This window comes from Geotrypetes seraphini, chromosome 8, assembly GCF_902459505.1.
Source record: "Geotrypetes seraphini chromosome 8, aGeoSer1.1, whole genome shotgun sequence".
In the NCBI taxonomy this organism is placed as follows: domain Eukaryota; kingdom Metazoa; phylum Chordata; class Amphibia; order Gymnophiona; family Dermophiidae; genus Geotrypetes; species Geotrypetes seraphini.
The window spans coordinates 101120991-101148913 of record NC_047091.1 but is presented as its reverse complement, the minus strand read 5'-3'; the positions used below and the strand labels follow the sequence as shown (position 1 = coordinate 101148913).

General features: G+C 41.7%; 1 protein-coding gene across 2 annotated transcripts in view; it reads left to right on the top strand.

Annotated features, from left to right (window-relative positions):
* Positions 1 to 21082, top strand: part of LRRC25 (leucine rich repeat containing 25) — a 55882-nt gene extending 34800 nt beyond the window's left edge. For both annotated transcript variants that reach the window (XM_033956252.1, XM_033956251.1), the window contains exons 2-3: positions 704 to 1655; positions 20213 to 21082. In XM_033956252.1, coding sequence (XP_033812143.1) covers positions 709 to 1655; positions 20213 to 20366 — 1101 coding nt within the window. In that variant the 5' untranslated portion in view covers positions 704 to 708 and the 3' untranslated portion in view covers positions 20367 to 21082. The remainder of the gene's footprint in view (positions 1 to 703; positions 1656 to 20212) is intronic.
* Positions 21083 to 27923: the final 6841 nt, after the last annotated feature.

The following is a 27923-nucleotide window of genomic DNA, read 5'->3' as shown; positions in this document are numbered from 1 at the left end:
CTACTGCAACAAAACACCAGATTAGTGTGACCAGTCTGCCCAGTTCTCAAATTTTCACTAAACTCAGCTCTACTGTAGTCCCCCAATCCTTCTGTCATCTATCCAAATCCTTGCCCCTTTCACACCCCTACCTTCCCAAACCTAGGTAATTTTTCTTCTCACCTCTCTTCCATCCTCTTATTCCTCTGTATCATTCCCACTCAGAATCTTCTTCATCTTCACCTCTCCTTCAGCTTTCTCTCAGTTTCTAAGGGAAATGTGGCAGACTAGTAGGCCACTCTTCCGCCATAGTCCAAGTTTTCATTTTGAGTAGGCAACATAAAAGGGAGTGAAAAAGCAGCTGTAGAGGCTAGGAGTGGCAGAACATGTTTTGGGCTGGAAGGACTAAACAAACCATTCTCCAGCCCCAGCCCCAAGCTGTCTAGTTGCTGATTATGTGTTCCCATCCCATTCTGCTATCTATGTGCTTACTACAGTAAGGCTATGTACAGTAAGGTTATTTTTTTATGTATGTGTATTATGCTTTTATATTTACTGACTATGAGGGAAGTCTTATGAAGTTATTGTATGTATTGTTCTTGTGTAATAATGATTGACACGGGGTTTTGTAAAGCCTGAATTAAAGGCAATGCCTTTGATAAGTGAGATCATACATGATGTGGGTTTTTTTGCACCCAATTAATATAGATGTTTATCTTTTCAGATAAGATGAGGCTGCTCCTGGCGGTGCTGTTGATGCTTCACAATGGAGCTTTCAGCAACGGAATATGCTTCAATCAGCCCATACTGTGTGAATCTACCCTAAATTTAACCAACAAAACTCAGAACTGTCAGGTACTGAATGACACAGAATTTGCCCAGTGCAGCAATGTGACCGAGTTGATCCTAAGCCACAACAACATCGCTGAGATTGCCAAGTCTTCCCAAATCCAGTTCTCAAATCTTGTTAGGCTGGATTTCTCATTCAACTGCTTGAAACATCTGCCACAGGACTTTCTCTCCAGGGCTGTCCACCTGCAGACACTCAACCTAAGCAATAATAATCTAAAAGATCTGCCAGATGGATTTTTAGAAAACTCTAACAAACTCGAGCTTTTGAGTCTAGAAAGAAACCCGTTGTCTTCTATCCCATCAAGCATTTTCAAGGCCAGTCTGAAGAACCTGTCTGTGGACTGCCGGTGTGATATAGTAGGCCATATAGTGAACATAATCCTACAGCAATGTGCTGCTAATAACATCAGCTCTAGTAATTGCATGAATCCTTTCTTCAGATGTGTAACATCTTCATTGCAATGGTCAACCTTGCGGGACTTCTATGAAAAGCAGTGCTCAAGAACTAGTCTTCTTGCTCTCTATATTTGCCTGCCCATTGTGGTTGTGGGGATCCTTGGTGGAATAGCTGCTTATTGTTTCATGAAGAGAAGGAAGGTTGGCACAGATTTTCCAACCAAAGAAGCTTCCTCTGACCTATCTCCTAGTCATGGGCAGCCACGATACACGACCAGGAATATGGGAGGTCTTTCCCAAGCAGGTCCCCAGCAGGTCCAAGCCCCATCTAAGGAATATGAAAATGTTTTTGTGGGTCCTTTGCAGTCTGAGCCAATTGGCCAGTATGAATGTCTGGACAGAAAAAAACAGCAACAAGGCCCCAAAAGGTATGAGGTGTGTTGGGTGATGAGGAATAGGGAAAAAAATGTACTTTAATTCATAGGCAGTAGAAAGGAGTGGCTCACTGAGACCATGGTTGGATCAATATTGTACCCAACAGAGCATCAGCAACTACACAACTTGGAGGTGGAGCCAAGATTAGCTTGCAAGGCAAGATTAAGGCATAGATAAACTAGGCATATGCCTATGGTTCAGGGACAGGGAAAATAGCTTTTATATCTGAATGTAACTTGCCTTGGAAAAAAGTGTGAGATCAGTACATAAATCAATCATCAACCAACCAGTCAATCATTCAATCGATGGTTCAAATGAGCACAATCAGGGCATTTCAGTTCAGGTCATTTCATCGCAGCCTTGATGAAATGGCCATGATGAATCATCTTCTCCACCTCTCCACACCTTCTCTACCCCTCCCACATACCTCTTGAAAAGTTCACTGGCGTGAGCAGCATTGTCCATCCCTTGCTTGTGCCAGCCTTGGGTCCCTTCTGACATCACATCCTAGTCATGGGATCAGGACGTTACGTCAGAGGGGAGCCCAGGTTGGCGCCAGCAAACTTTTCAAAAGGTACACAGCGGGGGGTGCTTGAGCAGCATGAGCAGAGTAAGGGAGCATCCCTAGTTTGGGGAGTGTGGGGGGCACCATCCCCCAAATGAGGTCAGGTGCTGCTATGATGCCACCGAGCAGACAGATAGGTGTAGGAAGATTCATCTTGGTTAATTCAATGCTGAAAAGGCCGCACTGAATCATCCTAGACCCCACTCTGGAGGAGTGGGAGCTGACCAGAGTTGCTGCTATCACCTTTAGAAGTCTGTCTGTCCTCCTTACCATTTGTTCAGTGCCCTCCGGCTGGCAAGAGTTGGTGAGCAGCACTTTCTTCCTGCTGCTGTCTCCTATATTCCTGGCTTTTCACTGCAGCTGGAAACAGTGGGGCTCCCTAGTTTTTAAGGAGACAGCCTGCAGGGGGGAAAGCAGCAGCAGCAGCAGGTAAAAAGTGCTGCTTGCTGACTCCTGCCTACTGGAGGGGATCAGGCAGGGTTTGGAGAATGAAGGGGTTGCTAGGGAATGGAGAAAAGGAGGGGCTATTAACCATTTATTTATCTATGTTCTTAATACCCTTCACGTCGTCAGTGAAGACCCTAGAAGCGCTCACAGAGGAAAGCATCAAAAAATACAAATACACATAAGAAAACAGACACAGAATAGATTTTTAAAAATATTTATACATTATAATGGATGTGCTTAGGGTTACCAGATTTTTGTCCAGAGAAACCCAAACACATGGCCCCACTCTGTTCCACCCCTAGCCATGCCCCATGCTATCTTCAGCCCCACCCCATTCTGCTTCTAGCCCTGCCACCCGCAATGCCTTGTCTTTTTTTTTCCGACCTCCGGGCTGCATCTGGAGAGTCTCTGAGCTTGCGACATCATCTGCGCATGCTCAGAGGCCTTCCAAACGTGGCCGTGAGGTCAGGAATTTCCAAAACCCGAACAAACTACCGGGTTTTGGAAAGTCCGTGCAGGCACCAGACAGTGCTCTAAAAAGAAGACATGTCTGGGTTTTCCCAGCCGTCTGGTAACTAAGGTGTGCCAACACACTTGATTGCCTAAGGCAGGGGTGCCCAAATGGTTGATCGTGATTGACCAGCAGATCGCAAAGGCAACGCAAGTCAATCGCGTTGCCTTTGCAATCTTGTTCTTCCTGCCTCCCTGAGCCAGGCCAGGCGCATACAAGCGCAGGACCCACAAGACTTCACCTCTGACGTCAATTTTTACATCGGAGAGGAAGTTCTGGGCCAGCCAATCACTGCCTGGCTGGCCTGGAACTTCCTCTCTGATTTCTGAATTGACGTCGTAGGTGAAGGCTTGTGGGCCTGGTGCTTGTACGCACCAGGCCTGGCTCGGGGAAGCAGGGAGAAATCGGCTTGGTGGCATAGGGGGAGGGGGGCGGCAGGGAGAGAGAAAAAGAATTGGGGAAGTGGACAAATTGGTGCGATGATTTGGGGGGCAGGGGGAGAGAGAAAAAAAATTAAGGCAGGGGGAGAGAGAAAGAAAGACAAGCAGGCAGGGGGAGAGAGAAAGTCAGAAAAAAAGAGGGGGCAGGGGGAGAAAGAAAGAAAGAGAGACAGAAAGAAAGAAAGAAAGAAATATTGGATTTACAGAAGAAGGAAGTGCAACTAGAGACTCATGAAACTATCAGACAAAAAGGTAGGAAAAATGATTTTATTTTCAATTTAGAGATCAAAATGTGTCTGTTTTGAGAATTTATATCTGCTGTCTATATTTTGCACTATGGCCCCCTTTTACTAAACCACGATAGTGGTTTTTAGTGTCGGGAGCTGCGTGGGGCATTCAGCGCAGCTCCCTGCGCTAAAAACCACTATCACGGTTTAGTAAAAGGGGGAGGGGTATATTTGTCTATTTTTGTATAGTTGTTACTGAGGTGAAATTGCATATTTTAAAGTCATCTGCCTTGACCTCTGGAAAAAAACCCAGAATACAAATGTTAATTAACATTTTCTCTGCATACAGTGTGCTTTGTGTTTTTAAAAATTTTATTTTTGGTAAATCATTTTGACTTGGTCATTTTAAAAGTAGCTTGCAAGCCAAAAAAGTGTGGGCACCCCTGGCCTAAGGCCTACTAAAGGATTAATCCTGCCTTGCTGGTTTCTTTGCCCCCCCCCCTGCTCTCATTATAAAGATGGGCATTTGTAGGATCCTGAGTAACGTTATAAGCTTTGCAAATGTAATGTAATTCTGGCATTTCTAACTTGCACTTAGCCTTCAAAATTCTAATCAGATTGCAAATTATATAAATCAGTCAACATAGTAACAAAATATAAAATACTCGTAATAGCATTAACAAAATTATAACATAGCACCTGAATCTGGAAAGGCTGGATTGGACCCAAACCCCCCCCCCCAAAAAAAAAATAAAAAAATTAATAAATAAATAAATAAATTTCTTACCCTTCCACTATGTCACCTCTATATGCACTTAACATCATGAAACATTTTGCATAACTTACTAATAATAATAATAACTTTATTCTTCTATACCGCCACAATCTTGCGACTTCTAGGCGGTTTACAATCAAGAGTGCTGGACATTCAGCAAAATACAATAAGAAGATATTCAGAGGAAATACAGAGATCAGAGACCTCAGGAGGCAATAGTATAGAAATACAATTTGCTGAGCGAAAATGTAATATGTACATTTTAGTAGGTAATGTCCGACAGGATAAATAGCAACGTAAAGTTACGATAAGATGAAGATAACAGATTATATTTATAACAGTGCTGTAAATTCAGGTGGAATAGGGAGGGGGGAGGGAGAGGGAGAGCGGGTCAATTGTTTAGGTATTTCTGGAACAGGTATGTTTTTAGGCGTTTCCTGAATTCCCCGTATGTAGTGGGCGAAAGCAGTTGGTCTAGGTCTTTGCCCCATAGGACTGCTTGGTGAGAGAGAAGGTGTTCGTGGTGTTTTTTCATTTTGCAGCCTCTAACTGGAGGGGAAATGAGTTTTGGGGGTGTGTTTCTCTTGAGTTTGTTATTAGAAAATGCGAAAAGGTCCGTTATGTACTTGGGGGTCAGGCCGTATAGTACTTTGAAACAGAGGCAGGCAAATTTAAACCTTACTCGGGCTTCCGTTGGTAGCCAATGCAGCTGCTAATAGTAGGGTGTCACGTGGTCGAATTTCTTCAGCCCGAAGATAAGTCTGACCGCAGCATTTTGCATTATTTGGAGACGTCTCATATTCTTTTGTGAGATTGCTAGATAGGCGATGTTGCAGTAGTCAAGCTGACTCAGTATGAGGGATTGCACTAGGATTCTGAATGTTGATGTATCGAAGTATGATTTAATGGTTCTGAGTTTCCAGAGAGTAAGGAAACCTTTTCTGAATAGGGAATCCACTTGTTCCTTCATTGTTAGGCATTGGTCTAGAATAACACCTAGTATTTTCATGGTAGGCTGAATAGGGTAGTTGAGTTTATTGATGCATAGTGGGGTTTTATTGTCAAGCGGGTGAGGGGAGGCAACGAAGAATTTTGTTTTTTCTGGGTTGAGCTTGAACTTGAAATCTGTCATCCATTGTTCCATCTCATTTATGGCATCGGATGCCTTGGGAATGGTTTCCGAGATGGAGTTGGCGAATGGGATGATGATCGTAAAGTCATCTGCGTAGCTGAATAGTTTTATTCCTAGTTGGGTTAGTTTCACACCTAATGAGGATATGTAGATATTGAAAAGCAGTGGGGAAAGCGGTGACCCTTGTGGCACTCCGGATGAGTTGCTCCAGGTGTCGGAGTGTTCGTTGTTAAAGCGTACCTGGTAAGAAAGGGATGTGAGGAAGCCACAAAACCAGTTTAGTACCTCAGCTATGATACCAATGGCATCTAAGCATTGCATCATTTTCTCATGGTCTACCAAGTCGAATGCAGAGCTCATGTCGAATTGCATGATCAGGGCGTTGAGGCCCTTACTAAATAATAGGCGCAGATAGTCTAGGATGGCAGCGATTACTGTCTCCGTACTGAATAGGGTTCTAAAGCCGGATTGAGTTTCATGCAGGAGAGAGAATTGATTAAGGTAGTCCATTAGTTGGGTGTGTACTAGTCCTTCCATGATTTTTACAATGAATGGGATAGATGCTATTGGTCTGTAGTTTGTTATTAGCGCTGAGGATTCTTTTCTATTTTTTTGGGATGGGGTTATTATTATGTGGCCGTTGTTAGTGAGGAAAGTCCCATTTTTTTAGGTTGTGGGTTAGGTAGTGTAATAGTGATATTTTGAATTCTGGTGGTGCCGCTTTCATAATCTCCGGAGGGCACGTATCTAGGATGCAGTGAGATTTAGAGTATTTGTTGTAGAGTTTGGTGTAGGTATTCCATTCTGGATCTAGAAAGGAACTCCAGATCATGTCTGTAGGTATTTCATTGTCATGTGAGTTAGCTATTTGGTAGTTGCTGGGGATGACTGTTACATCGTTATTGCTTATACAATTATTTTTTAGGTTTTTAATTTTGGAATCAAAATATAGAGCTAGGTCCTTCGCGGTGGGTAACTTCGTGTTGTGCTCAGGTGTGGTGTAGCGGGTGGTATCAAATAGGTTTGTGACTATGTTGAATAACTCTTTTGTATTGATTCCTTGTGAACCTTTGCATGATAAGTTAATTTTGATGGAGTAGAACGCTTTGCGTTTGTCTTTTATCAGTTGTTTGTAGGTTTTTATGTAGGCTCTCCATTTGTTGCGGTCTGTCAGTTCTCCTGTTTTATTCCAAATCCTTTCTAGTTGCCTAGCTGTTTGTTTCGTTTTTAATAGTTCGGTGTCGAACCATTTGTTGTATTTGCTTGCGTTGCTTTTGCTTTTATGTATGGGGGCGATTTTATCTAGGATGGAAGTACTGGTTGTATTCCAAAGGTCCCAAAAGTCTATTCCTTCCTCTATTACTGTATGCGGTTTGTATTCTGACCAGTATTCTTCTGGATTAATATAACCTCTTGTTTGATGTTCTTTTTTTATCATCAGACGTGTTTTAGATGTTCGGTGTGACCAGATCAGCTTAAAATAATAGGTGAAGTGGTCGGACCAGATGTCGTGATGCCAGGTGCCTTCAGTCAGAGAGATGATTGGGTCAAGGTTTTCCTTTGTGGACATGGCAACTAGGTCTAAATGATGGCCTTTTTCGTGAGTTTGTGTGGGTACGGGAATGTTGTAGTTGAGTAGAGTTAGGAAGTTTTTAAGCTCTATTGCGTCTGTGTTGTTCTCTTCGTCTAGGTGTAAATTTATGTCCCCTGTGATGGTGTTGTAGTTGGGGCTGATAGAATTGTGCAGGACGAATTCACAGAAGTCTTCTTTGGCTTTGGATCAGCTTTTAGGCGGGATGTAGAATAGTATGCTGGATAAGGATTCTTCTAGCTTGGTATTATTGATTTTACAGGCTAGGATTTCTAGATTGTCGGTCATTTTAGAATCTAGAAGTTCGAACTCGAATCCTTCTTTAAGGATTATGGCTAATCCTCCTCCTTTTTTTCCTGTGCGGTTTAACGTAAGGATTTTGAAATTGTTTGGTAGAAGATCAGATATAATAGGATCATCTTCAGATAGTAACCAAGTTTCAGTTAGAAAGAGGCAGGCTATTTGATCCAGTCATTTATGAGGAATGCCTTGTTTCTAACAGATCTGGTATTAAGATATGCACATGGTTGCAGCATTTACTGTTGAGTTAGTGGTTTTGATAGTTTTTATTTCCCTTGTTCTTTTTTTAAGGGTATGGTGGTGTCTTTTTTTATATGAGATTACATTAATATGATTTGTAGTGTCTTCTTGCAGGTTGGTGATGTAGGGGAAGGATAGAACAGGGTGGTGGATGGATTGTAATTGAGGGTAGAGAGAGTGAACGTCTTTGATGTTACCGCTTATTAGGTAGATCAGTAGGATTAGTAGGAGATTCATGATTGGGAGGTAGATTGAGTATTCCTGAATACCTGAGGCAGGGGAAGGTTTTGTTTCCCTAGAATTATTTTTTTTTTTTTTTGTGACCCAGGAGAGGAAGGTGCTCAAGGAGACCTGGCTGGCTGATCCAGGTGGGATTAGTTCTTAGGAGGTCCAGGTAGTAGCGACTAATAATTGGGCATGTTTCTAATAGATATTCCTGCGACTGATTAATGTGTCACTTGCAGTTGACTCTTGTGGTTGATCAGATGCTACTAATACATTCGACTAACATATGCAACTAACTTGTTGTACATGCATCTAACAATTATATATGCACTTAACAGTTACTTTGTGCCTAATAGTTAATGGAATTTACTGTAATCAAACAACAGACACTTTCTAATGGAAAATCAGGGTGCAGCTCTATTTATTGGAAACACATTTTATGCAAACATTGACACCTCTTAGCTACCAACATGTGCACCATAAGAAACCAAATTATAGTCCCTGACCCCGTCATGTCAGCTAGGGCCTGGGGGTGCCATGAACCTCCACGGCCCCTTTCCGAGTCACCTGATCCAAATGGCATCTGCTCCCTGAGCTTACTGCCAATTAGCTGCTCATCAGCTGATGATCCCAATACTCGGTAGCTCAGGATTACCGCCACAGGCCTGTAAACAATTACAGGCCTCACCCCAGAGCTGTGACCTTGCACTCCGCAGAAATGCATCCCCCCTTTCGAAGCATATTGTGAAATCATCTAGCAACAGATCCTGTCCCACATCAGATAAGTGCACCCGATCCTAGCTTTTACCAAACCCCTGGTCTGCCTCCTGAACACAAACCACCTGGGCCTAGGAATGATATCCGACCACACCAGTTTGTGGCCGAGAACCATACCAGCACGAAGCTTAAATCATCTTTGACAGTGTCAATTAACCATTTTCCAGTCCCTGAGTCAATGTCATTGCCCCCAAGATGAATAAGCAAAACGTCTTGATGCCAAGACTAAGTACACAGGTAGTATTTAATTTATTGATAATCCACCTTTATCCAAGGTGGCTCACAATATTACATAAATTTTTCAAGGCTTGCACAACATAAGATCCTCTACATCAGCAAATATCATAAGATTATACCATCTCAATCCATAAATTACATCTCAACCACTCATCTATTACCTTACTTCAATCAAGGAGCTCAAATCTAATAACCTGCAAAAAAGATGATATTCAGAAAGTAAAAATGAACTCAAGAAGGAGAACATTAGCCCAGAAAAGCTTGAACAAACAAATCGGTCTTGAGCAACTTTCTAAATTGCAATAGATTTCTACAAAACCATGAAGTACCAGACAATGTGTTCCACATAAATGGTCCAGCTATAGAGATATCCAAAACACAATTGGCAACAAACTTTTTTTTTGCCTGGCGAGAATATGCCTGAATGTAAGACTCAAATAAATACTAGAAAAAGTATCTAAAACAATAATAAAGGGACACCATTACGGGCAAAGCTCACTATTGAGAGCAATATTTAGCCCCGGGCAAGATCTCATATGTGACAAGCACCAGACTCGAGGTCTAAATAAGACCTGCCCCGTACATCTTTATGTCCAATATTTTAAATTTATTAGTGCAAAAATCCATAAACCATTGGCATAAAATCAAACCAGGTGAAAAAAAGAATTAAGAACGTTTTAATCTCCCAGTATCAAAAATTCATCAAAAGTTCATCAAAAGTCTATATGAAAAAATAATTAAAGTGCAATGTGCTAATGTTAAAAAGTCGCTGAAAAACTATAAACGTTAAAGAGAAGTACTTAGCTGAATCCCATCAAGGTTTGTATCACCACTCGACAGAGCCCCGTTTCTGTATCTTCGTCAGGAGTGGAGATTAAGGTGCTGATAAAATGAGATGCAAAAAAAGCTAGTCCATTTTAATGCAACAGGCAGCCATGAATCCTGTAGGCATGATCCATCAAAACTTGGCAAAAATCAAACTAAAGCTTGAGGAAAGTAAAAAACAATGGCGTCCAAGATATTTAAAACGCCCAGGAGGCCTCACCAGAGCAGCACACCAACTTTGACGTAATAATGTGAACAATAACGTCAATCTGAAAAGTGAATGTAACAAAACCAAGAAAATTGAAAAAACAGAATGATTAATGTAAAAACCAAAAATAAGTAAACAAAGACAACATGAACTCCATTATCCTGAGAAACATTTGCCCACATTTTCATTCAAATCTATAAGGGAATAAGCCTTCAAATAAAAAAATCCAAAAGTTGTCCCGTCTCAAAAGATAAGTGGTCTTGTCACCATTAAAATGTATAGGAACTTGTTCTAAAGCACACCATCTAAGTTGAGATAAAGTGTGATGATAAGTTTACATTGTAAGCAACCATGGGTGCCATTTGTTTACCCATTTTCAGGCAACTTCGATGTTCAATTAATATCGTTTTTATAGTGCGAGAAGTACATCCTACATATATTAACCCACAAGGGCAGGAAATTACATAGACCACAAAACTAGATTCACAAGTGGTTCAAGATTTTAAATAATATGCCTTCCCCATGGTAGGATGGACCCATTGTACATCAGAATAAGATGCATCACACAGGGAGCAGGTTCCACATGGAAAATGATGCCCGTTACTTGATTGATGATATGGCTTTTATTGGAACTCCTAGGATACTAAAAATTCAGATAAATTCTTGCCTCGTGTAAATGCAATACAGGGATTGTCCTTAAAAACTTGGTGCAATTGAAGTACATGCCAGTGAGATCTTATACTTGTAGCCATCACAGAGAACTGGGTGGAATGGGACAAAACACAAATCTGATAGGAGGAAACTTCCTTATGACTGCCTGCCAGCAATAAATCCTGGTTAGCATGCCAGGCCCTCAGATAAGCTTTGTGTATCACTGCTGGAGGATAACCTCTGGCCAAGAATTTATTTTGTAAAATCTTACCTTCCCTCTTGAAATCCGAATCAGTAGTACATATCCTTCTGGCTTGTAAATATTGGCCTATAGGAATAGCCGCCTTGAGGCATCTGGGATGATAGCTAGAAAAAGACAAGACAAGCTATAGAGAAACATTAATTTTTGGTCCATACATATTGTAAAACATTCCCCTTTGATGTGTCTAACAGCCAACAATTCTGTGACCTCAGCGTCCTTGGCGGAGTATATAGTGTTAGGCATTTGCCAAATAATTTGGCAAGATGTCATAAACACCTTGTTGGACAAGTTGCAAAACTTTGAATTAGATACAAAACAGAATCGGCAACCAGTGCAACCAATAGCTGGGCAGCTGAGTTTTGTATCATTTGTAACGCTTTAATGCGTACTTGAGGTAAACCTAAATAGATACCATTACAGTAATCTATCTGGGATAGTACTAGTGCTTGAAGTACCTGTCTCAAATTCCAATTTAACAAAATATTCTTCAAATGAGATAGTTTCCACATGGTGAAATAAGCAGACCTCACTACTTTTGAGATCTGTGCTTTGAAGGATAGATGTGCATCTACCATCACACCAAGTACTCTAATTTCTTCACGGATCTTAATCAAGTATTCACAAACATTCATCTCTTTAGGCCACAGATGTTCATTCACCTCACCCACAATCAGGATCTCTGTTTTTCCAATATTCAGCTCAAAGCCTCTACCTCTCATCCATCTCATGTCCCTCTGGTCCCAGGATATTCGAATACCCAAATGCTGCAAACCCAAGTGCTGGCCACCTGGGTGGAATGCCACTCTCTCCCCTGCCCAGTGGATGTATGAGTGTCCTACAATCCATATAGAACATAACTGCAGTGCTGCATAGCACAGAAACACAGAGATGGTAAGACAACTACCAGGCCAGGCTAGCCAACAAAGAGCAACAGGCTCCACAAGTAACAAGATTTTGTGCACCCTCCACCAACAACAGCTACCCAGCTAATGTCAGCCTACCAAAGCACCCCCCTCCCTTTTAATATGCCTGCATTCTGCCTCATTCCATCTAAATGAATGTAACCTCTATAAGCCCAGGAGGTCCATCTCTCCAAGTTCTGTATACCCTCATCCGAAATTCCTGCAGCCCTTGCACTTGTGGCTGCACAAATGCAGACTGAGTGTGTTCCAAATCTAGAAGAATTCTCTCCACTCAACCTAAAAGCCTTTCACATGACCGCAAAAAACTGATATCTCATGAGGGGGGCCCTCACAGGGCGGTTGAATCTCTAGGTAGGCCATCAACAAGGACAATGGGCAAGAGGTGGTGCCAGTCACTTTTTTAACATGGCTGACTGTCAAGTTTCAAGTTTATTTAAGTTTTGATATACCGCTCATTATAAATCTGAACAGATTACAATAAAAGTGGGGAGAAGGAAAAATTATATAAGAAGGAGGGGTACACACATAATAAAAATATACACAAGATACATTAGGGTAAAAAACTAATAGGGACGGAGAGGAACTACAATATCTTGATAGGAAAGAAAGTAAGGAAAAATTACAAGAGGGAAGAGGGCAAGGGAATTTTATAAATAGATCCTAGATAAGATTGAGATTAAATATTTAATTTTGTTATGCTTCAATATATCTTAAAAATAACTGGCTTTAATATAATATAATTTATGAGTGAAGGCTATAGTCCATTAATAATCAAATAAAATTCATGACACACTCTGTTGTGCTTAATTATTACCAATATCACTTTTTGCTTACAGAAATTTCATAAATATTTATTCATCTCATAAATTATTTCATCTCTTCATAAGTCACTGTAAAAATATTTCATCAGACTTTCTATGGCCTCAGCGACTACACTTGGGTGTCCTATTTCATGTAACACTCGAGCCTATCAGTAGCCAGCCTCGTCATTGGCCTATAGAACCATTTTCTCAGTTTTAGCATGTAATTTAAATAAATGTATAAGTTATATTTAATGAAAAACTTATCTCATCTTAAGAAGATACACTGAATGGGGCTCCGACGTGAATTCAGCGTTTCGCATTATGTGCTGTTTCAAGGATAGTTCCCCATTTAAGAAAGTACACCACTATCTCCATATATGTCTTAGGCATCATTAAATAAAAAAGTTTTAAGATTGGATTTAAATTTAGGGCTCCTTTTACGAAGGCGCAGCAGCGGTTTAACACGCATAATACCGCATGCTAAACCAACGGCCGCGCTAGCCGCTACCGCCTCCTCTTTAGCAGGTGGTAGTTTTTAGGCTAGCGCAGGGGTTAGCGCGAGATGAAACATCACGCGTGCTGAAGCCGCTACCGCGCCTTTGTAAAAGGAGCCCTTAGTTAATGAAGATTCATGATGGAGATAAGACGGAAGAGCTTTCCAGAGAGTGGGAGCAGTTACTGAGAAAATGGTCTTTTGCGTAATTTCATACGTTATATGCCTTGGAGAAGGAACAGTTAGAAGATTTTGTTGACAGGAACAGAGTGTTCTCATTGGGATGTATGGGATGAGTAATTGGTCTACAAATCTTGGAGAATTATTTTGCCTCACTTTAAATGTAAGATTTTAAAAGTCACTTTATGTTTGATTGGTAGCCAGTGTGCCTTATATAATAAGGGAGTAACATGATTATTCAACTGGTCTGTTTTTGAGCGAGCGACTAGAACTCTCAATGTAACCACCTCCAGTTGAGTGTTGGGCATCAGATGGATGGACTAGCAGTTCCCCCATTCTTGAAGAATGTTAATGAAAACGCTGCTTTGAACAGTCTATCCACAAAGGAAGAGAAGACCAGGCATACCAGAACATGCAACAACTGTACTAAGATATCATGTGTGATAGGCAATCTGCTATCTGATTGCCTAGGGTTACCAGATGTCTGGATTTAACCGGACATGTCCTCTTTCTAGTAAAGACTGGATAACCCATGAGGTCGATTTTTTTCGTGTCCAGGACCTGCTTAATCAAGCTGATCAGATCAGTGGCGTACCTAGGGTATGTGGCACCCGAGACCCATCATTTTTTGACACCCCCCCATCTATATGAAAAATATGACTTTTAGTAACAATCCACATATCGCACAAGAGTGTACCTAGGAAAAGGCAGCATCTTAAACACTGCAGTGAGCACTAGAACACCAACACATACATTGTAAAACTAAACAAGCCAGATCCCGCACAGTCAATTGATCCTGTAGTCAATGCCATCTGAAAACTATGTTCTTTTCATACACACATAACAGAGATATACCCTCGCCCAATATGGAATAATCACAAACTAAAAATAGAAATATGTAGACAAAAGTTAAACTGAACCGCCAAGAAACCAGACCCTGGATACAATGCAACACCACAAAAACAGTAACACATGTCCTCTAATACAGTGCAAAATATAAAGACAGTAGATGTAAATTTGAAAAAACTGATACATAACAATCACCACTTTACAAATTAACAAATATAAATAAAACAAATAATGAGAAATAAAAAAATACCATTTTATTGGACTAATCCCTGTAAGCTCGGTCCCCATCCCCGCAAACAACCTGATTCCATCCACACAAGCTTTGAATTGTTTATATTAAAGTATAAAAAGAAACAATATTCTGTACAATTGTCAATTTATAAATCAGCGTCTTCTCCCCACTCTCTCTTCCCCATTTCCCTTCAGCGTCCTCAGCCCACTCTCTCTCCACTTTCCTTTAGCGCACGCACATAAAAACAAGCAATTTCATTCTATTCATTCATAGAAATTAAAGTCTAAATAATGCCAGTCACATAATAAAACATGATTTTACAAAAATAATTCCCTGCACAGTCAAGCCTGCAAGGATTACTAGATGTCTTTCAGCAGCTCCCCTCCCTCCCTCCCCCTTACCTTTATGGCCAAGTCAAAATGATCTACCAACAATAAAATTTTAAAAACACAAAGCACGCTGTACGCAGAGAAAATGTTAATTATCATTTATATTCCGCGGGTTTTCAAAGAGGTCAAGGCAGATGACTTTTTGCAATGTCACCTCAGTAACAACTATACAAAAATAGACAAATATTCCCCCTCCCTTTTTACTAAACTGCGATAGCGGTTTTTAGTACAGGGAGCTGCGCTGAATGCCCCATGCTGCTCCCTGCGCTAAAAAACGCTATTGCGGTTTAGTAAAAGGGGGCCATAGTGCAAAATATAGACAGCAGATATAAATTCAGACACATTTTGATCATTAAATTTAAAATAAAATAATTTTTCCTACCTTGTCTGGTGATTTCATGAGTCTCTGGTTGCACTTTCATCTTCTGACTGTGCATCCAATCTTTCTTCCCTTCTTTCAGCCTGTATGCTTCCTCTCCTCCACACTTCATTCCCTCTCCCAACTTTTTCTTCCTCTCTCCCTGACCTTTCTTTCTTTCTCTCTTCATGCCCCCTTTCTTTTTTTCTGTTTCTCTTCTTTCCTTCTGTCTCCCTGCCTGCCCCCTTTCTTTCTTTCTCCCTGCCCTTCCCCAAGCCACTGCCACTGCTGCTGCCATCGGGGAACAGGACCCAAACCGTCACCAATGGATAACAGGCCCCAAAGCCGACGCCAACGCCGACGCCACCCTATGCTCTCCCTGCTTCAGGCCGACCAGCATTCCTCTCCCCGACGTCAATTCTGCCGTCGGGGAGGAAGTTCCGCCCAGCCAGGTAGCAATTGGCTGGCCCGAACTTCCTCTCCGACAGTCAGTCAGAAGATGATCGGCCCGATAGATCGCCAAGGCAAAGTGAGTCCTGGGTGATCGACTCACTTTGCCTTGGCGAGCTACCCGTCGATCGCGATCGACCTATTGGGCACCCCTGCCCTAGGGAGAACACTCAGCTCTCTCCTGTGCACTCCCTTGGGGCGTGCACCCGGGGCGGACCTACCCCCCTTCCCCCCCTAGGTACGCTACTGGATCAGATGCTGTACCTTGTTAGCTGGCAGTCTGGTCACCATAGTACAGGAATCCAGCTCAATCCCCAAAATAGTGATGGTGGTTGATGGTCCTTCCATCTTCTCCTTCACTACAGGGACTCCGAATTCACTGGCCTACTGTTCAAATGTGCTTATCAACACTCTGCAGACATCGGTGTCTTGTGGGTCCACAAAAAGGAAGTCATCCAGGCACTGGCTTAGGGCACTGATGATAAAGGGTGCCAAAATTTCTATCCTTCTAGAAGTTTAAAGGAAGATCAGCCTGGGATTTTGGCTCCCTTTATCACCCGTGTCCTGGGCCAGGGCCTTACTTGCTCCATAGGTTAAGCTGGCTCTGGCTAAATGTAGCTGTCTAGTGAAATGAGGTAGCTATATTTAGCTGCTCATTGACATAAACTTTCACTATGATGGTTCCAGCCAGTTAACTCTTCAATTTGTAGTGATGGGCTCAAGGCTGGGGAAGGAAGGAAAGCAGTGGGTGCTAATGTGGCAACCCCTGCTGGCCAGATAGCAGCAGTTAAGGTAAGGTTTAGAAAAGACCTCATTCCAGTTAGTGGTGATTTTATGGCAGGTTGTCAGCCTTGAACCTTTCAGAGCTGGAGAGAAACATAAAATCAGTCAGTGGCCTAACTAGCTATCTTTTATATAAAGAAAATTAGCACCGACAATGAATATTCCTGAGTCACCCTAGTGTGATGTCTTTGATAAGACAGGTTAATTAAAAAGGGGATAATCCGAGCCCGAAAAGGAAAATCAGATTGTTCAACTAATATATATTATACTTGTTATGAACAATCACATGCACAATTCAATTTCAACCTAAGACTTCAAACACCCGAGGCACTACTAGTATAATTTTTTGTGCCTTTACTGAGGTTAGATATTAATCATTGGTCTTATCTTGAATGTATTTATTCAAAACAGGAAAAATTTCTTTTTAACGTGTCATATGTGGTGAACTACTTAATTTAAGAAGAGCACTTATCTTTTAGCTCGACACTACCCAGCTGTTTTCACTGCTTTCTTCAGGGGCTATTAATCTTCTAGAATTCACCTCTGCCTTTTTAGCTTTGGAGGTGGAACTTCTGGTACACTCTCCTCACACCATAAAAAACTCGGGTTCTTAAATTAAGTAGTTCACCACATAAGATAAGTTAAAAAGAAATTTTGCCTGTTTTGAATAAATACATTCAAGAAAAGACCGATGATGAATATCTAACCCCAGTAAAGGCATGAAAAATTATACTAGTAGTGCCTTGGGTGTTTGAGGTCTTAGGTTGAAATTGAATTGTGCATGTGATTGTTCATAACAAGTATGAGTTAAAAAGGGGAAACCATGGGGAACAGGAAGATATGATGACATGACTGATGGCAAGCAGATAACTTCCTCTTGTGAATTTTTGAGAAAGGCTTAGAATACTTTCACCACTAACAGTAGATAACAAGGAGCCAGATGGAGAAACTCTTGATTGCACACACTTCAGCTGCTGCTGGCTTTTTGTCATGCTAGCAGTTACAGTTCTCATCAATGGCTGAACTGCATTAAGAAACCTGGGAATTTCCTAATGACAGGACACTTGTCTCAGTTAACCACTCTTAGCACAGAGATCACTGGCACAGAACCTGACCAAGCCCAAAACTAAAATGCAAAAAAATGCCAACCAACTTATATGGTTGCCTATCTCCTATATAATTATTTATGCCAAAATGTTTGATTCTTGTGACATTAAAGCACACTGTTTTGATCAAAATCATATAGTAGCAGTTTGACCCTAACATCTGTTGCAGTGTTGCCAACTATGGAAATCAAGCAGGTGGCAATTTTTTAGCTAGTGCACGCTATAGCGTGCGCTAATTTTGTGCATGCGCTATAAACGCTAGCGCACCTTAGTAAAAGGAACCCTTAGTCTTTCACTGCACTTTATAGTACAATTATACTGCTTTGCTGAAACAAATTGTCATTATTTGATCAACTCATAAAGAGCAACACTTATCTTGAATTTGTTCTGAGAAAATGCTTGAGTACCTAATTGTAAAACCGCTTAGATAACCTTGATAGGCGGTATATAAAATCCTAATAAACTTGAATAATAAACTAGAAGAGTGCATTAGTTCTGATGTGTTTTGGCAGAACGGCTGCCCCAGAGAACGCAACGCGGTTTCTTCTGAGTTGTGTTGGTCTCTCTGCAAAACATAAAAAATGTGCATTAAATCACCGCACCTGAAATCCACTTGTTTCAAAAGCATTTCAACGCTACTGTCCTTGTGATCGTTCTTCTTCAATGCGTTTAACTGTGAGCTCAACTCCCCCCTTGTTTAAACCCCGCTGACACCGGAAATGACATCATGGTTTAATGCAGAAACACCCACCACTTGACCTCACGATTGAGGCCGAGCGGGGACACCGTCTGCCAATAATATATCCAGGATTATTCTTTCTTCCACAAATATGCTGGCAGATTACCGCCACACTGTATAGAAGGTGTGAGTTTTTTTCTTGCCAGTGGGATTTTAAAGGGGCTGTGACATCCCCGCACTTAAGTGCTCAACTATTCTGACGCTAATTGATCTAGTTGTTTGTCCATTGTAAAACAACTGGCATGGGCACTTGATAAGATACACAACACCTACTGTCTCACAATTATTTTCAGTCCTCAAGATGTGCGCTCGTTATGTGCATGGATGCACAACCATATCAGTTTCTATTGCCTTTGCGTTGCCTTTGCAATCTACTGGTCGATCGTGATCGACCTTTTGGGCACCCCTGCCCTAATGAATATGCATGGAGCAGATTTGCATGCCCGTCACCTCCATTATATGCAAATCTCTCTCATGCATATTCATTAGGGTTGTCCCAAAAACCTGATTGGCTGGTGGTCCTCCAGGACAGGGTTGGGAAACACTGGTATAGACCACTGCCATGCCAAACACAGATAATGGCAAGTGAAAGAAAAACTCAAGTCTTGCTTGCTCTTACCCATGTAATTGTGTAACTCATTTGCTGTGTGAATCAGGCTCATGATGGTAGACCCCAGCCTCAGTTCCCTAATTGAACTGGAAAATACAGCCACGTAGCTTTGGACTACAATGTATAATTTGAAAATTGCTCCAGTTAAAATGATCCGAAAAATGTTGCCTCACTGGAAGATATAATCCAGTGATCATCATGTGCATCTTCAAATAAAGAGTTATAAAATTTTGTATGTTAAATACCACATTAAATTCCAGAGTTAACATAAAATGCTTCTCTCATAATGTCCAAAAGAGAACTCTGATAATGCCCTCCAAAGTCTCAGACAAAAAAATAAAATTAGTGTTCCCTATTCAGCCAACAGAGGGAAGGGGTAAAACGCGGACCTCACGGACCTGACGGACCTCGCGGATCTAAACCCGTACGGCCTTAAAAATCTGAGGCCCGTGTCGGTCCGTGTCCGTGGCGCTTGTAGTTTCTGTTGCTGACAGACCTTGATGAGATTTTAGCGCTGACGGATCCGTCTCAGCAAAGGGAGGGAAAAGTGGTAGGATCCGTCAGCTCTAAAATCTCTTCCAGGTCTGTCAGAGCCAGAGACTAGTGCTGGAGTGGCAGAGCAGAAGCCAAGAGAGCGGGGACATAGGTTTTGGACGTGCGTTATGGAAAAGAAGTCTCCAAACTCCAGCACTAGTCTCTGGCTCTGACAGACCTCGAAGAGATTTTTAGCGCTGACGGATCCTAATACTTTTCCCTCTCTATGCTGAGACGGATCCATCAGCGCTAAAATCTCATCAAAGTCTGTCAGTGACAGAAACTACAAGCGCCACGGACACGGACCAACACGAACCTCAGATTTTTAAGGCCGTACGGGTTTAGATCCACGAGGTCCGTGAGGTCCGCGTTTTACCCCTTCCCGCCAACAGATATTCCATGCCATCATTATTCTTGAGAGGGTGGGATCTGGTATTTTCCCTTTTTACTTCTGCTTTTACAACCCTCAATGTTGGCCATGGTCTTAGCATGCTAACAGATTATGGCTATACAGGACTGACAGCTCCTGTTAAGATTTTAGGAAACCTGAAACCATTCAAGATTGTCCATAATAATATTTGAACACAGCACTCTGCAGCATGCCTCTAGGAGGGTCTTTTTTCTGAATAAACTGCTCTTTGTCTAACAGGTTTTAAGCCCTCCTCTACTTTTCTCTTTCACTTTGCAGTAGAAAACAGCCACCAGATGAAGATTATTACATGAACCCTGATGCCAATGGAGGTGATCAGCCTATTTACTGTAATGCCCAGTCTGCGTTTTACAGCAATGCCAGTTCCTCTAATATGGACGATGACGATGTTTACATTGTGCCAGACAAGTGAATCCAGCACTCGGTCCAACTTCTGGCACCTCAAATGCTTTGTTTCTTGTCATAAAAAGAAGACGCCAAGCTTCCTGTGTTACAAGTTGCCTGGGATAAGCTGTACATTATTTTTCTAGTCTAGTTGATTTAGAAATGGCTTTTAAGTCATGGAAAAAAAATAAATAAAAACTCAAGATCATTGTTGTTTTTTGAATTATCCTTCATCATCTAAATACACGATGGACTACTGCCATGCAAGCAGCAAAACTAGATGGCCACATCTCCAATTTACTGATTTCAGCACCAAACATTCAGCAGGGAAATAAAAATCAGATTGTTCAGGAAATATGTCAAGAGAAACTCCTGATATAACTAATATCCACACTCCATCACCAGATGCCAAATGTTCCAACCAATAGCTTCCCTATAATCTTCTGGAAGTGACCAGAATCTCTTCCTTTTGTAATCCGCCTAGAACCACAAGGTATTGGCGGAAAAAAAGAATGTAATAACTTGCTAAAGTACCAAGAGGGTTTAGAGCTGTTGGAGTTCTTGGAAGTAATGATATGGAATAGAGCAGTGGTCTCAAACTCACGGCCTGGGGGCCACATGCGGCCTGCCAGGTACTATTTTGCAGCCCGTGGCCTTTACTAGTGCTGCCCGCTCTTTGCAACGTCCTTTGGCTTCCCCCCAGCCTCCTGCTCTTACCTTCAGATAATTTCCGCAGCCTGCAGAGAGGATTGCCGGTGCTGTAGCGATCCTTGCAGGATGTCATTGTCCTCAGCAGCATGTTCCCTCTGCCGCGATCCTGCCCCTGACGTCAGAGGAAGGGCAGGACCGCGGCAGAGGGAACGTGCTTCGGAGGCTGATGGCAGCCTGCAAGGAACGCTACAGCACCGGCGATCCTCTCTGCAGGCTGTGGTAATTAGCTGAAACTAAGACCAGGAGGCCGGGGGGAAGCTGGAGTGCACTGCAAAGAAGGGGGGAACATGCAGGCCTTCAGAAGGGGGAGAAGATTTATAAACTATACAGAGTTTTACCTCATGCAAAATTGTAATTTCTTTAATAAGCCATTGACTATTTTTTCTGCAGCCTTCCAAGTACCTACAAATCCAAAATGTGGCCCTGCAAAGGGTTTGAGTTTGAGACCACTGGAATAAGGATGGTTGCCTTGAAATGATGGCATCACACTGAAAACTGAGATACATATTTCTTTTCGTTTGTCCACCACTGCATCTCAGTGAAAAACAATTAAAAAAAGCACATTCAGTCAAAATTCATTGTACAAGTTTAGGGAATTGCACATACACATTCCAAATTGGTGGCCGAGAGGATAGAGAACCTATTGTCACTGAAACAAAATATTTTCTCAATCTTGCAGAATCATTGTGTACATAGAAAAGTTGTAATATTGTCAATGCAGTACTTTATTGTATGGCTAAACTCTGTGCCATCTTGAGTTGTTAATCCAATTCCATTTTTTTCTAGCTCTGTGTTAAGCATTCTTCAGCACACGGCCTACAGTAGAACAATGTTTTTCAACCAAGTTCTTGGGACAGTTTGTCTGGTTTTCAGGATATACAGTATATAATAAATATGCATGAAACAGATTTGCATGAGCTGCCGTCATCATATACAACTTTGTCTCATGTTCGTTCATTTTAGATAGCTTAAAAACGTGACTGGCTGAGTGTCTTTTGCTGCCTGCGTTGAAAATCACTTGGCTAGAGCAGTGTTTCTCAACTCGGTCCTGGAGTACCCCCTTGCCAGTCAGGTTTTCAGGATATCCATATTGAATTTGCATAAACCTGATTTGCATACACTGCCTCCATTATATGCAAATGTCTTTCATGCATATTCATTGTGGATATCTTGAAAACCTGACTGGCAAGGGGGTACTCCCGGACCGAGTTGAGAGACACTGGGCTAGAGTTGAAAGTATGAAAACCATTTTATAGATAGGGTTACCATATGGTTCCAGAAAAAGGAGGACGGATTGAGACATCTGGGTTTTACTTCCAATCTGGAAGTAAAACCTGGATGGCTCAACCCATCCTCCTTTTTCTGGAGCCATATGGTAACATATGGAAACCCTATTTATATGAGCATAGTAAGGTAGTAAATGGCAGCAGATAAAGACCGGCATGGCCCTTTAAGTTTGCTCAGAAAGGTGGTTAAAATTGTGCTTGCTGCTCCAAGCAAGTCTCTCCTTCCTTCCTTTTTGGTTTTAGTGGTGAATGTCACTTCATGCAGATTAAACATAGAAACATAGAAATAGACGGCAGATAAGGGCCACGGCCCATCTAGTCTGCCCACCCCAATGACCCTCCCCTACCTTTCTCTGTGAATAGATCCCACATGTCTATCCCATTTGGCCTTAAAATCAGGCATGCTTCTGGCCTCAATTACCTGAAGTGGAAGACTATTCCAGCGATCAACCATCCTCTAGGTCAGTGGTTCCCAACCCTGTCCTGGAGGACCCCCAGGCCAGTTGGGTTTTCAGGATAGCCCTAATGAATATGCATGGAGCAGATTTGCATGCCTGGCACCTCTATTATATGCAGGTCTCTCTCATGCATATTCATTAGGGCTATCCTGAAAACCCAACTGGCCTGGGGGTCCTCCAGGACAGGGTTGGGAACCTCTGCTCTAGGTCCTTTTCTTTTTTTAGTATTAAAGTCATTAAGTCTTGCTTTGACTGGAAATGCTCCATATTTTTTTTTCACATCATCTTGCTATATAGGAATTTTCTGTGTTTATGTCATGCTTTTTTTCAATTTTGCCTCTGTTTTTGTCCCCATCTTCCCCTTTTTTATGGTTATGGATTAAATTGTATTTATGATTATTGTTCCTCAACTAGGACTTCAAAAATAGATCAGTTAAAATAAATGGAAATGAGCTTTCTATACAGGATTTCATGAAGGAAACTCACAAACTCTGGCTTAAGCAAATGAGATTCATAAGTACGAGGGAGTGCTGAAAAGTCCTCAGCCCAGCCAACCAACTTCCTAAATTCTGAGCGTTATTTTGCCACTGTAGCTGAAAAGAGTGTTATCTTATTTCATTAAATACCCATTTTCCAGAAACAAAATCTCATGTTATGACATTGTTTCAGATCATTGATTGCTTATTTTGTATGTTCTTTGTACACTGCTTTAGTTTAAAACAGTATATACATTTTTGGTGTCAGGTCAAAAGCGCGCCGGGACAAAGGCGCGCGCAGACAATTGAGCGCAGCGCGGAGGCGTGCGCCGCACAAAATTACTGTTTTTACGGCTCCGACGGGGGGGCATGGGGGAACCCCCCCACTTTACTTAATAGAGATCGCGCCGCGTTGTGGGGGCGTTGTGGGGGGTTGTAACCCCCCACATTTTACTGAAAACTTCACTTTTTCCCTGTTTTTAGGGAAAAAGTTAAGTTTACAGTAAAATGTGGAGGGTTACAACCCCCCAAAACCCCCACAACGCTGGCGCGATCTCTATTAAGTAAACTGGGGGGGCTCCCCAACAAAAACCCCCGTCGGAGCCCCTAAAAACTGTAATTTTCTTCGGCGCGCACCTCCATCTTGTGCTCAGTTGTCGGCGCGTGCCTTTGTCTTTCGCCGACTTGTCTATGAACCACATTTTTAAATAAATTTTTAAATAAATAAATAAATAAAGCTGCTGCTTGCAGGGTATTTGGACAAGGAAGATGCCTTTTATTTCAAAAGACATGCATGATTGGTCATAAATGTATTTTGCATTATTGGATACAGAAAGATCCTCCTAGTTTTTGTCATTGGAGGAATCAACTCCATCGTTTAATTTTGTTTGAGGTTTGGGAGGTTCATAGATTTCCTAGATGAACTCGTCTCTTTTTGAAAATTTGGGACTCCTATATTCAAAATCTTTCCTCTAGAGCAGTGGTTCCCAAACCTGTCCTGCAGGACCACCAGGACAATCGGGTTTTCAGGCTAGCCCTAATAAATATGCATGAGAGAGATTTGCATATAATGGAAGTGAGAGGCATGCAAATCTGCTCCATGCATATTCATTAGGGCTATCCTGAAAACCTGATTGGCCTGGTGGTCCTTCAGGACAGGGTTGGGAACCACTGCTCTAGAGCACGAAGTATGATTCTTAATGTTTTACATTGAAGCTTTGGAAACAATCATTGCATTCCAATATCTGGTAATTGGTATCATCTTCCATTCAGGGGGAGGGGAGGGGAGGGAATAGGAGGGATGATTGTAATTTGTTTGGAAATATTTGAATGATATATTTGTTTAATTCATTCAATACAATGTTATAATTGGTAATAAAAGTAATGTGGGGGTAGGAAGGGGGGAAGGGAACAGGGGGCTGTAGAGAGGAATAAAATAGGTCATATGGAAATATATTTTGGAGGAATGATAGAAATATGTATGGATATATTATAATTGTGAATCAAATTGTAATGAATATCTCCTTGTTTTATTTTATTGTATATATATTTGATTCCTTCAATAAAATGTTACAAAATAAAAAATAAATATCTACGTCATTATCCTTGGTTGGGCTGAGAACTTTTCAGCACCTCCTTATAAGTTTACATCCAAAAGGTGACATAACATGACTGATAACTTGAAGCCAATTTAAAAGCCTAGTTTTAGTCATAATACATCGCGTGAAGAAATGGAGCCTTAGAGAGAAACACATTTGTACTAGGATCTTAAACCCCATCTTTAATCCTAGTCTTTGCTTAGACAACTATGATCCAAAATCAATTTTTTTTTTTCAAACTGGGAATGATAGAGAATTGCCCAGAATGCTCGTTTAAATGTTAACGACCCAATTTTACTACCATTTTAATAGCAATGACCTTGTTGTACTACATTTGCAAGGCAGAGTCGGAGGCTGCTAAGAAGCTTGGAAAAGACCACGGCGAGCCTTCTGAGAATCAGACGGCAAAATACTGGCTGGGACCAGTTTAGCCACCATCTTTAAAGGCACAGTGACTTTTCAGAATCCGGCCCTAGGTACAGTAAACTTTTTTCCCGATAAAATTTGGGGGGTCCTTTCACTAAGGTGCGCTAGCTGTTTTAGCGCACGCTAAATATTAACACGTGCTAAATGCTAACGCATCCATAGAATATAATGGACATGTTAGCGTACTCAGGGCCGGATTCTGAAAAGTCACTGTGCCTTTAAAGATGGTGGCTAAACTGGTCCCAGCCAGTATTTTGCCGTCTGATTCTCAGAAGGCTCGCCGTGGTCTTTTCCAAGCTTCTTAGCAGCCTCCGACTCTGCCTTGCAAATGTAGTACAACAAGGTCATTATTATTAAAATGGTAGTAAAATTGGGTCGTTAACATTTAAACGAGCATTCTGGGCAATTCTCTATCATTGCCAGGTGATTCTTCAAATGAAAAGCTGGTTTTTAATGGCCAAAAATGAGCAGCTGGTTTAGGGGTGCTGGTACTGTGAAAAGCATCTCAGGCACATGTATCTGACTGTGGCTCATGATGAAAATTTAAAAAACAAACAAACCACTATCCACATAAATTATAGTAATGGGAAAAGTATCAAAAGCATGCATCTCGAGTGTGTGTATTAAAGGCATGTCTTATACGCACTTGTTGAAAGCAGATGATTGCACCTCCCCTCCCTTCCCCTCCATCCAATAGCATTGTCACGCCTATCATTGACTCAATGGCATAGCATTTGTTGGTAGTACTCCGCCCCTCCTATCCACCCACGCCATCCATGGGCGCACATACTGTATACGACGTTCATAGGCATTTACTTGCTTTTCTCTGCATGCCTTTGTTATGGCTGGTGGGGATACCCAAGCCCCACAGGCTGTAGTGTAGAGGTCCTCTGATGGCAAGACCAGTTCTTTTTCTACTTGCTCCAGCCAGTGGCACTGTGTATGTGTTGTGATGGTCTCCCCCTGCTACATATGCTCAGTTTTCATGTAAGCGCAAAAAGCAAGCACACACAGTAGTGGGGCAGCAGCAGCAGGTAGACAGTGCCACCAGCTGGAGCAAGTAGGAAAAGGAGCTGTTCATGCCACCAGAGGACCTTTACAGCTGATGGGGCTTGGGGGGATCCCCACCAACTCAGGTAATTAATGTTCTGAGTTGGCACGGAGAGGGTGCAGGATGTGGAGACCACATGTACCCACCCAGTTTTCTCAGTGGCCCACCCAAAACTTGATGTCTTGCTATGTCTCTACCACCTAGTTCTGTTGTCTATGTCTTACATACACTGGGATGTCATACCATCCCTAGTCTGTCTTGCTACTCACAAATTTTGATGTTACATCGTTATCACTATGGGCCCCTGCTGCCCTGGATCGGTCAAATACTTTCAACAAACAAAACCCAATGTAGAAAGAATAATAAATAATGTAGATAAAGTAATTCTTTCACTCTGAGCGACAGGAAAGAAAGGAAAACTTGCTAGGAGAAAACACTAGCCACCAAAATAAGTTAAATACTGTGGAATGTAATCAGACGTAGAAAGGTCCTTAGTGATCACCACTCATATGCAGGATCTTCCTACTTGAAGAGTTGGCAATTTTACAATTTACCCAAATGGGTAATAAAGTGTGAAGACATCCTAGGACCTTGTGTGTGTTTGATAACCCATAGCACTGTGCAAAAAAATTATTATGCTTTAAAAATTCTTTCTTGAGGTGTGCTGTGTGTAGAAAATAATCTAAAGGCTCCTTTTACAAAGCTGTGCTAGGGCCTTAACGCGTGGAATAGCAAGCGCTAATCTTCCGTGCACGCTAGCTGCTACCGCCTCCTTGTGAGCAGGCAGAAGATTTTCAACTCGTGCACGCTATAGCGCGCTAATCCGGTGCGTGCATTAAAACCGCTAGCGCAGCTAAGTAAAAAGAGCCCTAAATATATTTCAAAAAAATATTTTTTTTAAAAAAAGAGTCCAAGCTCCTAATAGTGATCTTATCTAAAGTATCACAATACCATGGCAAAATATGGAAGAAGATGTTTTTACTTATCTTCAGAATGGCGGTAGTGGTGGTTTATATCTCCTACATGTGAATAAATCCACTGCTCTACAGAGCTCCGTTTCGGAGGACACGGCCTCCTTCCTCGGGAGAAATCACACTGCTCAGGACAGAATCAGGCAGTAGAGAAGACAGGATCTCCGATTGGAAAATGGCTGGATCGGTAGCATGGAATGTCGCTACTCTTTGGGTTTTGGACAGTGACCTGGATTGGCCACTGTGAGAACAGGTTACTGGGTTTGATGGACGTTTGGTCTGACCCAATAAGGCTATTCTTATGTTCTGTTATGTCATCTTATGTCAGAATATCTGTTGCTCTCAGTTTCTGTGGAGCTAAACAAACATAAAACAGATTTATGTATTTTCTGATGGTTAACATATTAAACTAATAAATCTGCGAGTGAAAAATTACAGCAATTTTTCTAAGAAAATATTTGAAAATTTGCATAATATTGTTGAGCAGGTAATACAGGTAAAAAAAATCATCCTGTTCATTTTGAATCATCCTATTTATTTAAGCAAATCTCCTTAGAACAAATCACTAGTAAACTATATAGAAGGAAGCATGACTGCCTCATTAAACA